Source organism: Cyclopterus lumpus, chromosome 14 (genome assembly GCF_009769545.1).
Source record: "Cyclopterus lumpus isolate fCycLum1 chromosome 14, fCycLum1.pri, whole genome shotgun sequence".
Lineage (NCBI taxonomy): Eukaryota > Metazoa > Chordata > Actinopteri > Perciformes > Cyclopteridae > Cyclopterus > Cyclopterus lumpus.
The window spans coordinates 10956220-10972476 of record NC_046979.1 but is presented as its reverse complement, the minus strand read 5'-3'; the positions used below and the strand labels follow the sequence as shown (position 1 = coordinate 10972476).

General features: G+C 40.9%; 1 protein-coding gene across 1 annotated transcript; it reads right to left on the bottom strand.

Moving 5' to 3' along the window:
• Positions 1–954: 954 nt before the first annotated feature.
• ltn1 (listerin E3 ubiquitin protein ligase 1) lies at positions 955–14146 on the bottom strand. The gene is made up of 32 exons (XM_034550316.1): positions 14012–14146; positions 13557–13763; positions 13307–13405; positions 12812–13042; positions 12686–12738; positions 12400–12580; positions 11353–11526; positions 10953–11143; positions 9888–10032; positions 9545–9802; positions 9094–9402; positions 8729–8941; positions 8561–8602; positions 8270–8459; positions 7887–8126; positions 7654–7807; positions 7354–7504; positions 6996–7206; positions 6725–6869; positions 6423–6536; positions 6178–6305; positions 5951–6089; positions 5696–5840; positions 5257–5467; positions 4775–5012; positions 3736–3813; positions 3394–3580; positions 3040–3205; positions 2727–2947; positions 2430–2624; positions 1821–1988; positions 955–1663 (listed from the first exon to the last, which is right to left on the bottom strand). The coding sequence occupies exons 1-32, from the start codon at positions 14051–14053 to the stop codon at positions 1601–1603; spliced, it is 5289 nt and encodes a 1762-aa protein (XP_034406207.1). The 5' UTR covers positions 14054–14146; the 3' UTR covers positions 955–1600.
• Between the last annotated feature and the right edge of the window lie 2111 nt (positions 14147–16257).

The window sequence follows — 16257 nt, the reverse complement described above, 5'->3', positions numbered from 1 at the left end:
TGTGAGGAGGTGGTGGACCCAAGATAAATGAACGTAGCAGACGGGTGCCAGCGGTCACAGGCTGAGGCTAATTACAGTCTTTTCCTGGAATCTAGCACAGGTTAATTTACAGTAACGGTTATATGAAAATATCATATAACTGTAATTGGAGGCTCCAGTTAACATAACAGTTCATGGAAGCACTTGGGATTCATTACAGTATATATATATATATATATATATATATATATATATATATATATATATATATATATATATACACACATACATACATACACATGTCGTTCATAGCCAAGTAGGAATCAAATCTTTAACTGTCCCAATAGGTTTTAAACTTAAACTGTGAGTACACTTCTTGTTTCTTTGCGATCAATAAATGTGATACTTACAGAATTAAGCCCTGTAAACTGTACATACTACATGGTGATTATTCACTTAAATTAGCTTACGCAAAGATATTTAATGGCTCATGAGCATAACAAAACACCTGGGGCCTAATGTATAAAACACTGTGCATTCAAGAGTAGAGGTCTGCGTATGCATAAAGTAAAAATATGCAGAAGCGGTCTTAGCGCCACATTCATATATCCATGCATATGCATCGTTCTGTATTACACAACTCAGTCATAAGTAAAATCTAAGCACTGTACGTTGTTCTGTTCTCCGTCTGGAAACTGTAACATCCTGCAGGGCTGCCAGGTCATCCTTTAGTGTTGTTAAACAAAGCCAGTACGAACTAGTATATTTTAATGAGACACAATAACTATTCATGGTAAAGGTATTTGTACGCAGTCTAAACCTTGCAGGAAGGTTCCAGCATACATTCCTATAACAAACTCTTTTTTAAAATATCAATATCAGTTTCTGTGTGGAACCTGGCTTGCACTTTTTCTCTGTGCATATTTAGTTTGACCCCTGTTTTAAGCTGCATTAAAGACAAATTGCATTCGTTACTAGCATCAATCCAGAGGTATTTTATTCATTTCCAGCATCATTTCCAGCTGTTTACAGGCACAGGGGAAGCATTGGCATTTTGAAATTAAAACCCTCCCTAAAGAAGTTCCCTTTCCTGCTTTTCCTTCGGTGATCTCACCATGTCAAAATGGTATAAGGAATGTCCCAAATCAGACATGATCTCTTTACACTCCTAAATATTAGGAAATCATTTTGAAACCTTTTCTGGCCATTGCAATATTTTGACCATCTTTTTTTATATTTGTAAAATTACTAATTTTGGCCAGCTTTGATTCTCTTCTACACACCTGTACGTTTCAAAAGAAAAGTCTGCAAAAAGATTAAAACTCATTATTGAAAAATGATTTGCTCGCAGTAAAGCACTGATATAAACAAACTCTTGAAAGGCTTAACAACCCTAACTACTGAAAATGGCCATTAAAGTCACTGGAATATAATTATCACTAGTTTTTACTGCACAGACTTCCACTGAGCACATGAAACAAGATAATGCCAGCCATTTCATAGAGAATATTCTTCTCAGAAGGCTTCTGAGAAGAATATTGTGATCCATTAGACCTCATTAACCTTCTATATGAAATCCCAAACAATCTGTCAACCTTTACGCCCCGGTCCACACACTGCGCTAGAAGAATGTTTCTCTGCACAGTGGACAGGTGGACTTGTTGCTGGATGTGAACCATTTGTACTGTAGAAAGATGAGAAAAAAAAAGATTAGTGTAAACAACAACAACAAAACGATGGTAGTGGGGCTGTGGTTTTATGAATTATGCCTTCAAGTAGGTCCCAGTATAAATAACAAATCCAGATGAAACATCAGTGACACACACACGCACACGTCTTACCAAACACGCCGAGTGGAATTTCTTTTTGCAGGTGCGGCAGCCCTTCTTGGGTAGGGAGTAGTTGGAGCCGTGGATAACAGAGAAGCAGATCATACAATCCTCTATTCCCTCGAAACGCTTATCCACGTTGTTCTTCCACAGAGCCAGGCCCTCCATTATGCTGCCATTCTGAACAAACAAACACACATTTATATTGTCTGACTTGCTTCATCTACTTTTTCTCCGCTTAACCCTAAAAGAAAGAATCTTTATGGCTTTCAGGGATAAAGTATTAAAGATAGCAGTGTTGCTAAATTGTGAAATGATCGCCTCAATTATCAGTACTATTACACACACACACACACGCAGTTAGTTTGCCAGTTATCTTAAAATGTGGCTAATTATTTTAAGCATAGCTGCTGTTAGTAATGGAAAATAACAAATAAGAGTATCAATAAAGAATCCAAACTTTGGGGTATTGATAATATCAAACAGTTAGTTGTAAAACCCTAAAGACTGCTTGGCCTGTATTGCTCAAGTGGACTTCACTGGGAGGGATGTAACCTAGCTACAGGCCTTCTACAACATCAACTTCTGCTTTTATATCCATTGTGTGTGTTGTGTTTCTACCTGATGTGTGAGGTAGGTGCTTAGCTGCAGCATCCAGTTCCTCCACTGCTGTACAGCAACTCCCACACGCCTGCCACTCTCTACACTGATAGAGCCCAGAGGGCAGTTTTGTGGTAGCTGAATCACCAACTCAATGAAGATTTCATCCACAGAATAGGTAGCAATCACCTCCCGAGCTGCTGAGCGGGCCTTCACCTGCGACATTAAGAGAAATACATACATGGTTTGCCTTTGCCTTTAGTTCATCAAGTAACCTAAACTAGTCAATGTTGTTGAGTAATGCATGTGTTCACTTACAGTCATGCTTTCAAACATTTGAGTGCTTGATTGGACAGATGAGATTTCCTGGGCTGAGAGAACAGGGCTGACGTATTTAATAGTGAACTTCTCCACAGCTGCGCTTACTCTCTTCTCCTGGCTGTTCCACCAAAGCCTCACCATTGCAGGCAGGTCCTGCACTGTGCTATAGTATACACTGCACGCCAAGTGAGGAAGCTCCCACTCAACACTCTCGCTGTCTGTGGGCAAAAGAAATGCAGAGGTGAAAATCTAAGCTTGATTACATTTCACAGCTATGTACGGACGCTGTGTATGTGCGTGTGCTATTTACTGTGAACAGCCAGAGACTGGCTCTCTGTGAAGAAGGTTTTGGTCTCCTTTGTCTCTGGCCCCTGGCCGGGATAGATGGGGTTCTCCGGCATCAGTTTGAAGAGGTGAAGGAGGAGCTTGTTAAGGGAGCAGCTTCTCCGAAGAAACTGGGCATAATGTGCGCGCAGCTAGAAAGAAATCAGAAGAGCAGTCAATACTGTGACAATATTTTAAAGCACATTTTAAAGCACAGTCTTATCAATCTATTTGCTTGGATATAACCTCATACACTCAAGCTACAAGTCAAACACGGTTTATTTAAAAGCGAACACAACAGACTAAATATCTGATCATCTGAGGAATTATCATGACTCACATGGGAGGGTGAGGATTTGAAAAATGTGAGGAGCAGCTTCCAGGCCAGCAAGTACCCGAGGATGCACGAATACTCCACACTGAGAGGCTGGACCACTGCAAACTCTCCCACTTGAACCCCGGCCAGTATACTATCACACAGCTCCTCACAGGTCGTCAGGATGGCCATCAGAGATGCGGGAGGAGAACTGAACACAGAAGTTAAACTGAACTGTTTAATAATTTCAAAATATAACTTCAATTAAGCCAAAATAATATAGTTCTTACTGTAAGAACTCAGGTGACAATATCTATCTATATTTATGTGAAACACACAGTATTATGACTTCCTCAGTTTACTTACAGACATGGCTCATCACTATCATCATCAGACTTGTTGTTGTCTCCTTCTCCATCACACTCAGGCAGCTGAGGCATGACCCTGAATTGACAAAAAGCAACTATGTTAATTGTTCTTGTGAATCTTGTGGTAAGCATGAGGGGATAATTCTAGGCTTGTGCTGATTGGCAATCGGATCGTCTGAAGAGATGGTCGATGATCGTTTAATTCATTCGCCGATATTAAGGCAATTTTAACTAACTCACTTATCTCTAGAATCTGTGCATTTAGAGATTATTCTGATAGAGCAGCATGTCCACCCACTGAGCTGTTAATCAGCATGTGTGAATTTTAAATCCTTAACTACAAATCAGTTTGCCATATATTTTCCATTGATCTGACACCCACTTTGTTCTCCAAATGTCTGCTAACCTAACATTATACATGGGACTGTATCGAATGTCTTTTTTTAAATTCAAAACTTCTGAGGTTTTCAAATGAAGCTTTAAATGTCCGTTGTCACATTTTATGATGTCAGACCTAAAAAGAAATATAAACTTTGAAACTATTTGGTACATCACTGTTTATGGATATGATTTGGATTGTGATAATAAAGCTAAGATAATAACAGAACATGATGCTGCTATGATACTGTCGCACCAAGCAGACACACAGACTTTAAAAAGGAGCCTTTGTTTGAATGGAGGACCTATTGCTATTAAATTGATTTTTTAATGTTTAAATATTCTAAATACATTGTTCACACTGTCTAATAAATGTTTAATATGTAATTTTAACTGTATCGCTTGAGGAGAGGTTCTATTATTTCAAAGCTCCATCAGACGCTAAGCCACCAGAACCCCCTGGCGATAAAAAAAGAATTGATCGCCCAACCCCAAATCATTCCTAACGTCCTGCAAGGCCTTAAATATCTCAGGATAGGTGTAACACTTCATAATACAGCACTAAATCAGATTCTGGCAGACATTTTTCTCTATTTTAATTTAAAGAGAATTGACCCACATTTGTGCACCGACACACCCACCAACAATAGAATCCTTACTTTTCTAACACGTGGTAGACCGTGATCTGCAGAGGCCTGGCCTTAAACAGCAGCAGAGGACAGAACGTGTTGAGGAGCGTCTGGAGGGGCTCCGGAAGGTTGGTCTTCTGGTCCGCTATGAACCGCGGCGGCAGGGAGTTCTGTTTCAGCTGCTGCACAGGCACATATGTCAGAGCCGCGCCGACTGACTGCAGTACCGCCATCGGGAAAACAGGGTCATCCGGTTCAGTGAAGGCATCTGCATTTAGACAACAAGGACGATGACTTGTGAAGTCAGGACTGTTACATGTGCTTGTATACATTTCCCTTAACTGCTTGCATATTACAGATTATGGTTATAGTCAAACTACCATATAACCAAGTGATATGCTAAATGAAATGGAAGTATTTGGTACATTTTAGTGCTTGATTTTTCCAAGTAGGCTTGCTTCTCAGCGATTGTGTCATAAGTTAACCTCCTCAAATAAAATGCACACACTCACCTATGATATTGACAGGTAAAGGAAACAGCAAGTTGTAGATTCCTTCCACAAAGAAGTCTGTCCATTCACCAATCAGTTCGGACGGCAGTTTCTCCCGCATATCGAGAGAAGATGTGAAGAACTGGTTCAGCTTCACTATCACTGCAGCGTTCTCACACACAAACAACTGCACCCATGGGTTCCATAAGCTGTTCACATTCTCGCTGGCAGTCTGAAATTGGAAGCAAGCTAATTAAGTCGAAGATTGAGAAGGACAGCGGATGCAATCCCCCAAAACAATGTAGGGTCAGAAAAGTAGCATAGAGAGCACTCTAACAATTCAAACACCTGAGGTCAAGAGTTCAACCACACAGCATCCACAGTGGGGCTCAACTCTGTAGCTGACAATGGCCTTTGACCCCGAAGTCCCAAAACACAATTTGCACGATCAATGTCTTACCTCCAACCAGGCTAACATAGAGCAGAGCAGGAAATCCCACTGGCTGCCCCCAAGAACTCTTGGACAATTGGTGACCAGCCAGGACAGAAAACGCATCATTTCCACAGCAAGGTTCAACTGTTCTGCAGTTGCTTTCGACAGATCACTGAAATACCAAGATGTAACATAGATCAGTTAAAAGTATCAATACGCAGTGTTTCAAGAGATAAAATAAACATAAAAAGCAATGTTTAAATGTTTGTGCGATTACATTACCTGCCAAAGAGGAACCAATCCTCTTTGCTGCTGCTCCTCCACTCCATCACGGTGGCCAGGATAGCCTGCACAACCTCGTCCTCTATGTGCAAGTTGGCTTTCAGGCAGCACAGCAGCACCGCAAGACACCCATACACATCTGTGACACACACCAAAACTATTTGTTTGGTTCAAGTCCAAAAAGTCCATATGCATATGTGTGTGTGTGTTTATGGGCGTATTCTCACTGTCATTTTCTTGCCAGTTGATTATTCCAGCAGTTGCCAGAGCAACCAGGGTCTCTCTGTCCTCTTTGGTCATGGTAGGACTTAACACCTGGAGCGTGCTCAGTTTGCTTTGAGACACTGGGAACAAACTGACCAAACAGACCATTTTCAATAAACAGTGGTGAGAGTGTCCATGTAAAAGATCTGAGTGTGAAATCAATGCTTTTCAAAACATTTAAAATGACATTAATAATTAGATGATTAACCTGTCTGCACTGCCGTAAAGCTTCCTCAGGGTTGCACTGTGCGTGGCTGCTAAGTTATTGGTGTGGATATAGTTCTCTAGAGTCAGAGACCAGAGACCTCCATCCTCCACTGACCTACAGGGTAACAATACACATATTTCAGTGAATATGGTTTAAAATAATTAGAAATAAAAAAGTTAATTTCTTCAGAAGCTATGTAATGTATTACATTTCTTCAAAAAGTTATTTTATTTTGAAGAGGCTCTACGAAAGATCCATTTATGCAAAAATAATTTTATGTGTTGATCTTATGTGTAGGTCACCTTGAGTAGAGGGTCCCCAGCAGATCTTTCATTGGAACCTGGCTCTGAAGTCCTTCTAAGAGCCCAGAGTCAGTCAGCAGGCTGTGATGGGCAGGGACGTCCTCTATCTCTTTACACCACTGCAATGCATACAACAGTTCTGAAACTGCCAAAGAAAAGCATACAAATACAACCATATTAAAACAGCCTCATAGATTGACTTGGACATTAAAAAAAAAAAACACAAAAGTTACAGAGACATTTTGTTAAATTCCTGTGAGTGTTTGTGTACCTGTGTACTTCAGGTTTGGCAAGTGTGAAGCACATTCTGCCTCCTTTTTGTCAGAAGGTGTGAATGCAACAGTCTGGGCCACGCTCCCCAACAGGGCACAGGCACATAGGTGGGCTGGTGGCCTGACTGACGGCCTAAACTTCCAGATTTCCATGGAGGGTTTTTCACAAACTCCCCGGTGACGGCCGGAGAGTAAAGGAGTTTTGATCCACTGCAGAGGACAAGAAAAAGGGGAAGAACGCATGAATGAATGTCAAAAGTTGAATGGAGAATCTTATAAAAGCAGAATCCCTCCACAGTAACATCTTAATTACAAATGGATTTTCCTGACGTAAAGATGATGGATCGGCTGGTTCACCTGAGGAGGTAATGCCCGTCTTATTCTTGTCCATTCTGTCTGGCTGGGCGTCAGTTGTGTGAAGAACTGGATGAGGAGGGGGGAATCTTTATCGCAGAAAGAGAGAATTGTCTCCACTAGGCTCTGGACAGCCACTATTAGAACCTGCAAACTAAAACGCAACACCGAGAAGAGTTAGCTAGAACCACGGCAAAGCCTTGGGACAGAATCTTAAGATATGGTTGCATGGATTCAGACACAATGTACAGGTCCAAGGTTGGGAAAAGGATTACTGGCAAATTACAGAAAGGGTTTCGTTACCTTTTAATATCCAGAGAAATAGTGAGTAGTTGCTTTGTCACCCAAAGGGCTGCACTGTGCAGGAAACCATCTTCCTTGAACTCACATTCAGAGTGTTGAACCAATGACTGGACCCCAGCCACACACACTTTCCTCAACTTATCTAAAAGTAAGTCTTTGAAAAGAAATGAAATAACGTTGTTATTCAGCTTCCCTGAAAAGAATATATGTTTGTACACTGTGCAAGCACCTACCAGACATGTTTGTGTGTGTTTGATCTTGGGCGGTGAGCTGGAAGACAGTCAGCAATAGTTCCTCAGCAGAGAGATGCAGAAGACAGTCTTGCACAGAAGAGAAGAATGTGGATACCACATCACAAATGAAGCAGAGGAGTGGCTCCATGTCGCCTGCATCTGACAGACTCTTGGTCTCAGAGAGAGTGGCATGGAGCCTCTCTAAGATCTTTTCCATGTACACCTCCCCTATCACGGGCCCTGCACAAGTAAATACAGATTTTAAAAGATGATGATTGTCAAATCTGGTGACTAATAGTAAAATCCACAAATTATGTGCATCAATAGTCAAGCGAAAAAGTACTTTTCCACTGAAAGAAAACTTGGTGCTTGTGTGTGTTCACCATTGTTGTGGTGCTGAGAGAGGACCAAGCTGATGAGTGTCCAACTGTGGTTGCTGGTAGAAGAGGTAGAACGGGGAGGGCTGCCTCCCACCTTGCACAGCTCCTCTGTCAATCCCAGGAGTTGCTCGCCAAGAACTGAGCCTTTCAGCCAAGCATGACAGCTCATGAGCGTCTCAGGATCTGTACATGCCTGACAGGACAGATAGGAAGAGAGCTGTTTAGAACAACATTGATGGGAATTTGATGTATAGGTAGATAACATACTTTGATACGTTCACAGAAGAAACATACCTTCTGAATAATTTGCAGGATAATTCTCCACTGTAAATCCATCTAGAAGAGGGAAGAGCGTTGATGTCAACAAAGAAACCGCATGACACAAGAGCGATTAAAATGCTGCATGTAAAAGATGTGAATCAACATCAGGTCATAAGGTCTGGCATCTACATCTTAGGTTACCATGGTGATATGATTGAGGATGCGGGTGGTCTCCTGCTGGCTGGAGCAGTAGAGTGAGCTGAAGACCATCTCCACCAAGTGCTCAGTGTCTCTGCGCCCCTTCTCAGCCAGCCACACCACCACCCGCTCCATCAGGAACTGCATTGCTGGATTCTTCATGGTCACCTCATCCCTCTGCTTGCCGGCTGTTTTGTCTTCCAATTCAACCAATGTCTAACGCAAGAACGGTTTAGGGGAAAGTAAATAGTATATGAGATTCTTTCAATTGTATATATTTTTCACAGATTTCTCAAACGACAGATACATGGCTCAAAACTACTGACAATGAGATACACTTATATCTGTAATTGTCAAGTATGACTTACAGTGAAGACCCTGGGTGTGTGGAACGATTGCAGAAGGAGGGAGAGGAAAACAAGATGTCTCTCAGATTTTTTCTCATTCACATGCACCAGACACAGTTGGGCCAGCTGACACACTACGTCCTCGAAATGCTGGGTCTGTAGGGACCCAAACGCCTTCTCATTCTCCAGCTCCGACATTGTCTGCCCAGGGTTCTCAACACCTTCACCCTCAACTCCATTTGTCCCATTGTTTTCTGGCTTAGAGAAACAGATCTTGACAGATTTCTTCTTCTGAACATTTCTTTTTACCTTCTCAGGGTAGCGCATTACCTGGAGACATCAGAGAAAGTGAGAAAAGATTTATTTAGGCATTGCGTTTTCTGTTTCACTTCGGCCACTTTCAAAGACATGCATGGCTCTGACAGTTGTATCGTTGTATGTCTGAGCCAGATATTGCTTAAACCAAACTCACCTGCAACAGGGTGGCTACTCCTTCCAAAGCCTGTGGCTCTGCATCCTCATTGTCAGCATAACGCATAAACAGAAGACCAAGCCCCTCCCAGACGTCTGCCAGAAGCACTTGAAAGACATCCCTGCTCTCAATTGCCTCCTCTTCACTATGTAGGCCTGCCTTTTTCTCCCAGGAAACGAGCATTTCAGTGATCAAAAGGAAGAGAGGACCATTTTGAAGGGAGGGGTTTCCAAGAGCCTTTTCTAGAAGTGGCAGGAGCTAGAAAAAGACAACAAAACAATGTGAAACAGATGGGGGCTTCAGTAGATCTGACATGTGCAACTGTGTGACTGTGTGATCCCACCTGCTGTGAAATAAGCATGGTTTGTATGTTTTTCTGTTCCTCGTCTTCGGTATTGTGCAGTATGCAAAACCTCAAGCACTCAACCACAGAAGTCACTATAACGGCACTTTCTGATGGACTTGTCGCAGCACGCTCACTAGACAGACTGAGACATACGCAGAGACAGTTAAGGTTATAGAGTTGAGTGTGATACAGTTATAATGATTTGTATCTTATAATAAGAGCAAGTGTGTTTTTTTATAACAATATATCTGAAATATGAAAAATCACATACAAAAGAATGAAAAGTACAGTGCAGTAAACTGTGTTCCACTGTTAAGAGTTAATCAGGAAAGTGTTTTAATCCATAAAGTATGATTTCAAATGACTAATTTACTTTCATTATAGAATCAGATTTGCATAGAATCAGATTTTGCCAACAAAATTTAGCATATTTTCACAATAACGTTCCCTTGAAATCTGATAAATAATAGCAATAGTGAATTGCATTATAAGCAGGCATTTTAATTGATTGCATGGAATGGGTGCAAAATAGGAGACGTGAAATAAAAAAAGATTTTATAAATTAAAAAGTGTGTATGAATATGTAATATAAGCCTCTAAATAAGATCTGGTGCCACCAATCACACACATATACAAATTATATATATATATATATATATATATATATATATATATATATATATATATATATATATATACATATACATATACATACATACATACACACACACACACACACTAGTCTACAGCTCTAAGCTATTTGATACACAAAGACCAAGGAGCTCACTATATAGGTCAGGGACAGAGTTCTGCAGAAGTACAGAAGACAGGATTGGGTTAGAAAAAAAAACTACAACTTACATTTGGAATATATTTCACTAACTGTGACTTCTGAGGGTAATTGGTCACACAAGATCTTATTTAGGAGCAAAGTGGGTGAATACATATGCACGCACAATAGAACATTTGAATTCCAGGTTGTAATGCAACAAAGTAGGAAAAACACCAAGAGGGTGAATACTTTTGCAAGACATTGTCCCAACACACACAAAAACAAATTACCCTTGTATGACTGAAGAGAAGAAGGTGGTGTAGAAGTCCAAGGTTGGATCGGTGACCTGCTGGGGCAGTTTGCTCAGGAGGGGCATTAGATTAGGGTGCAGTGCTTTAGCCATGCCTTTGCCACCCTCTTTTAACAAAGCCCAAAGTTTAGGTAAGAAGCCCTTCTTGGCATTCACATGTGTCCAGCAGTCCTGTAATAGGAGCAGGAAAATCGAAGATTGGATACCATTAAACAAAAAATTAAATATTTATTTTGGTAACTACGCATTTTTTACTCTACTAATACTGGTTAACATAAGTCCTTGTTTACTATTACTATAAAAACAACATTCCAGAACACCTGACAATATGACAGTAGCATAACTGTACATGTGAGGTCATCCTTTCAACACAATCTTACCGGGATCGTAGAGACGACATGGAGAACCGCCTCCCACACAGGAGGCAGCACTACAGGATCTGTGTCTTCAATACTGAGGAGAACAGCAGGGCAGAGTCGGGCTGCTTCAGCCTGGACCAGTTCTGGAGTGAACTCACACAGAGCACACATCATCTCGAAAAACGCCCCTCGCACCTGTGGAGAAACACATGGTAGTAGTAATTATTTATTCAAAACAGATTATTGCATGTATGCTAGTTGGCATTTGACAGGACAAACAGATGTAATTTAGCATTTTCTTTTCTCTGCACAGATGACAGCACAATGCTGCACACTTGTCTTTAAGTTAAATTAAAATGTATTATTAAAACGTATTGTCGTTTGTATTTTTATTTGTTCATGAATAAGAAGCATTTTCCAAAAGGTTTGGCGAGTTGTATGCATACCAAAATTGCCAATCGAATACCTACCAAACAAAGATGCGGGTAGAGCCCTACCTTTATTTAACTAGGCGAGCCACATGAAGATTTTAAATCTTTTTTTCAAGAGCATCCTGGCCCAGACACACAGTATCACAATTCACAAAGTTGCAGGGGGAGCAATCAATTGAAACATCTACAGCCAGATGTGCCTGCATCCAAGTCATTTAAAAGTCTATTAAATGCATCCAGAGAGACCAGCTCATGAAGATTCAGGTAATTTTACAACCGATTCCAAGCAAAGGGAGCAACATATTTAAAACGCTCTTTTCCCCCCAATTCAGTCCTGCTTTAGGAACATATCGTAGAACATTTCTTGAAAACCAAGATCCATTCAGATACTTTCTAAAAATAAATCCCTCAGGGCAATTGGAATTATAGAGCCCGATAGCTTATTTAATGTTGGGTTATGTAATTTTCATAGGTATTTTTAGGATATCACATATTATCAATTCCAATCTTTGCTAAATACAACCGTCTATTAAAATGAAAAACCCACTCAAGTGAAAAGAGACCTTATTTTAGTTGAGTGAAACCGTACATATAGTACCAAGTGAACTAGTTTATGAGTCATATTTAATGTCTGTACCTGTGGTGTCTTGTGTTTGCTGTACTTCCAGAACTTCCCGGAGTTAAGAAGATGTGCTAATCTTTCTTCCAGGGCTGTCCTGTCACTCTGGAGCAGCAGGGACAGCAATCTCTTCACCCCCAACAGAGAGCTGGTCAGCATGCGCACATATTTGCTTTCTCTCTCCTCCTCCGTCACACTTCTAGAGAACAAAGGAAACCAGTGCCTCAGCAAAGGATCTGACAGAATGTATCATTGCTGTGCCTACACAGTGAGAGGAATGGACACGGAGACTATAATGACTTACTGTGGGTCACTCAGTGTGTCTGCCGTTTCCTTTAACAAAATATCTTGAAGTACCTGCAATAGAGGAATAAAAACATTGAATGTTACATTTAGCTCAGTTGATGACAAACTCCCTTGCACTACTCACATTGAGGATATCATCCTTGCAGAAGCTGAGAGCCTCCGGCTGTTTGGTGGGTGAGAAAGCAGCCTGGAAAGCCTGGCATGCAGCAGACGCTGCAGGTGTGTAAGTGTCACACTGGGACAGAATCCAGTGGCCCATCAAGCTCTTCAGAAAGGGGGCCATGCTGCGACGCACTTTCAGCACCAGCTGCTCAAAAGCCTGCTGGGTGGCCTCCCTGATCCGGCGATCATGGTCCTGACATATTGATGTAGATAAAAGTTACCTTATGTAGACAAATCGTAAACAGTTGAACACATTAAAGCCACGCTAAAATGTCAACCTTCATTTGAGTGTGGCTCCATCAGAGATATTCCCCATACTTAACTTTAATTTGCTAGGCAGGATGGGATTCATCAAAAATGTATGATGGTTTTCGGGAGTGTTTATTTAAGTGATTAAGATGCATTGACATTGATACAAACAAGTATTTTGTGAGTGTGTGGTGAAGGAGCAGCTCACCACTGATATCTTGCAGTAAATCCTTGGCCAGTATGGCAGAACCCCTTTCACCTCTTCAGCATCCCGTTCCTGACACATGGACCCAAAGTCCTGCACCGCCTGAGAGGAGAACACAGCATCAAGACCAACACTGATCACACACTGGGACCAAACACTGTGTCTCGTGGTATTGTATGTGGCTGGTTGAAGCCATCTGTGTCATTACATGTGTTTGTTGTGTGTGATCGGAAGACCATCAATTTAAACCTACTTTTAGTCTCGTAACAATATCCCTCTTCGAAAGTTTCCTGAGCACCAGGCGGAAATCTGCATCCACCAGGTTGTCTATCTCGTCCGCGCCGTGGACAGCGGGGACATAACTGAGCTCCGAAGTGACCGTTGTGTCGAAGCCCACAAACCCCGGGATGACGCCACCCTCCCGGGTCAGAGCCGCAGCAGCTCGGCCGCTACTGGACGGCTGGTAGCGGGAGAGAAAGCGGGTTTAACAAGAAAATAAACATCCATGTACTCATAGTATTAGAACCGTCAGTCGGACAGACACGTTTCTGTTGTATTGAAACAGACGGAACAAGAGAGCCACACGTATCCTTAACTGGCGTTACCGTAAAGTTCACAGAAGCTCGTGCTCGTGTTTGTTTGCTAGCACTCGTAACCTTTAACGTTACTTTAACACTGTGACGTTAACGTACAGACATTAGTACTTACCCGAACATTTCCTTTAGTTCGCTGTTTATTCTTACCCCCCATGGATTCGCAAATAATCTTAAAAGTGCCAGTTCTTTATTGTTTTAACAGTGTGAAGCCGAGAGTGTAACAAATCTGAGGACTTCCTCGCTTTTCTTCTTCATTGGGCGTTTTACGGCAGCCGGCATCCGTTATGCTGCTTTGCTGCCTCCTTCTGGATTTCGACCATTACTGTCTACATACTAGATCCTTTTTATTACACGAGTGTCTCTCAACAAGTCAAACAGCTATACTATTCCTTTACTTCTGTACACTAAAATATTCCTTTCTGATATTTCTGTTAATCCAATTTCCCATCACTTATCTTTCTGCCCCATAACTCCTCGATGACACAAGTGCATGCTGCACTGTCTACGTTTGGTGGCACTGATCGCATAACCCTGTTGAATGCTACCCCAAGTTATTTTAGTCTTTGTGAATCTGTTGACTAATACCTGTTGACTAATATTATTCATTTAATATGTTGGGAATCTTGTTAGTGTATATTAGTAATAATGTGTGGTGGAGCACCAGTGATGCTGCAGGTCAGCTGAGTTGACCTTTGTGAGATTGAAAACATAACAAGGTATGTTTCAATTAAGACAGGAATAAGGAGACATGCATATAACATGTGTATTACATATGATAAAAGGAATCCTACTAAATGAATATACCGTAAGTAATTCTGAAAATGTAATACATATCATTGTGGTCATACTGTCAGTGCTGCAGGGTGAGGAGGACCAATGGTGGAGGAGCAGGGATTTTGTCTAGGTGCAAGAGGATGCAAGAGGATAAACTAGTGATGTAAACACTATTTATGATCACAATTAATGACGTTCCATAATTTAAGTTGGGGGAACAAAGACTACACCTTTTTTCCCGAGGCAATTTCCTGTGTCTTTCTCGAAAAAAAAATCACAGGAGTATGCAATGGAGACAACACCAACATCAGCACCCTCGCCCTGCACCCTGAGTCTCAACTCCCTGGGTTTTGCAAGCCTTTCCCTGAGACAAACCCAATATTAATCATCCAATGGTGTGGTTAAATTCTCTATATGTTTGTAAAAGCATAAACATGCTTGGAAAGGGAGGGCTGAACGGAGTATGTTGTGCATGCAAACTGCAACCTCACCACTAGATGCCACTAACTCAATCTCACACACTGTTCCTTTCAACAAAGGAACTTTAGACTGAAATATGTCAACAAGGCAGCTAACTCAAACTGTTGCTTACTAATTCTGAAATATTAGCTAATTTTACTTTAAAAAGAAAAAAACTATTTACATATTGTGTTGCTATGCATACTGTAAATCATGTAATTACGAATGTGGCACTAGAGGAAAAGTCAGGAGTCTATAGAAATGTTGGGATGTTACCTCTTTTGACCTCACACAGAACATGTAATGGAAACCTGGCAACTAATTATGGATATATAGCTTGTGTACAAAGTTGACATATGACCACTACAAACAGAATAACCTTCATGGAATGATATTGTGGAACTCATGAAAGCTTAGTTAACACATTGTCCTGCTCTGGAAATGTTTTGATTTTAGTATTGGATGAAGTTATCTTCTAACACGATCCCTGACAACATCAGTGGTTCCCCTCAAATTGAAGAAAAGTGTCCACGGTGACCTTCAGCATTTAGTTAGATTTCATGATCTGGTGAGGCGTGATGACTTTGACATTTCACAAGCTAGAAAAAGGTTTGCTCTCTTGTAATGATCTTCATCGAATCATTTCCTTCACATTAAAATGACATTAGATCAAACTCAGTACAAAAAAAACTAACAACTCCTGCAGTTGGATTGAAAAATATTTTAATATACACTCTTTTTGCATAAGTCAAAAACATTTGCTGAGATTTGAAATATAATTCTTTACATAGACTGTGTTAACATCGCACTACTTTTGAACACCTTAGTCTAAACATGAGTTTTGCACTGAACAATCATGCTTCTGTTATGGAGGTCAGGTGTGTCTAAAGCTGGGTTGGTTTAAAGAAAAGAATAAAATAAAACTATCTGTTCAAATAAACTACCACATATGAGATGCGCACAAAAGGATGACATTTACAGTTTAATTATATAATTATTTCACATCTGTAATTGAGTCATGATGAATGGGGTGCAATGCAATAGTTGAATTTGCGATGCGCACAGCAATTTTATATAAACCACAGAAGTACCTGTTCCCATGATTTAATTAACTGCAGAAGCAGT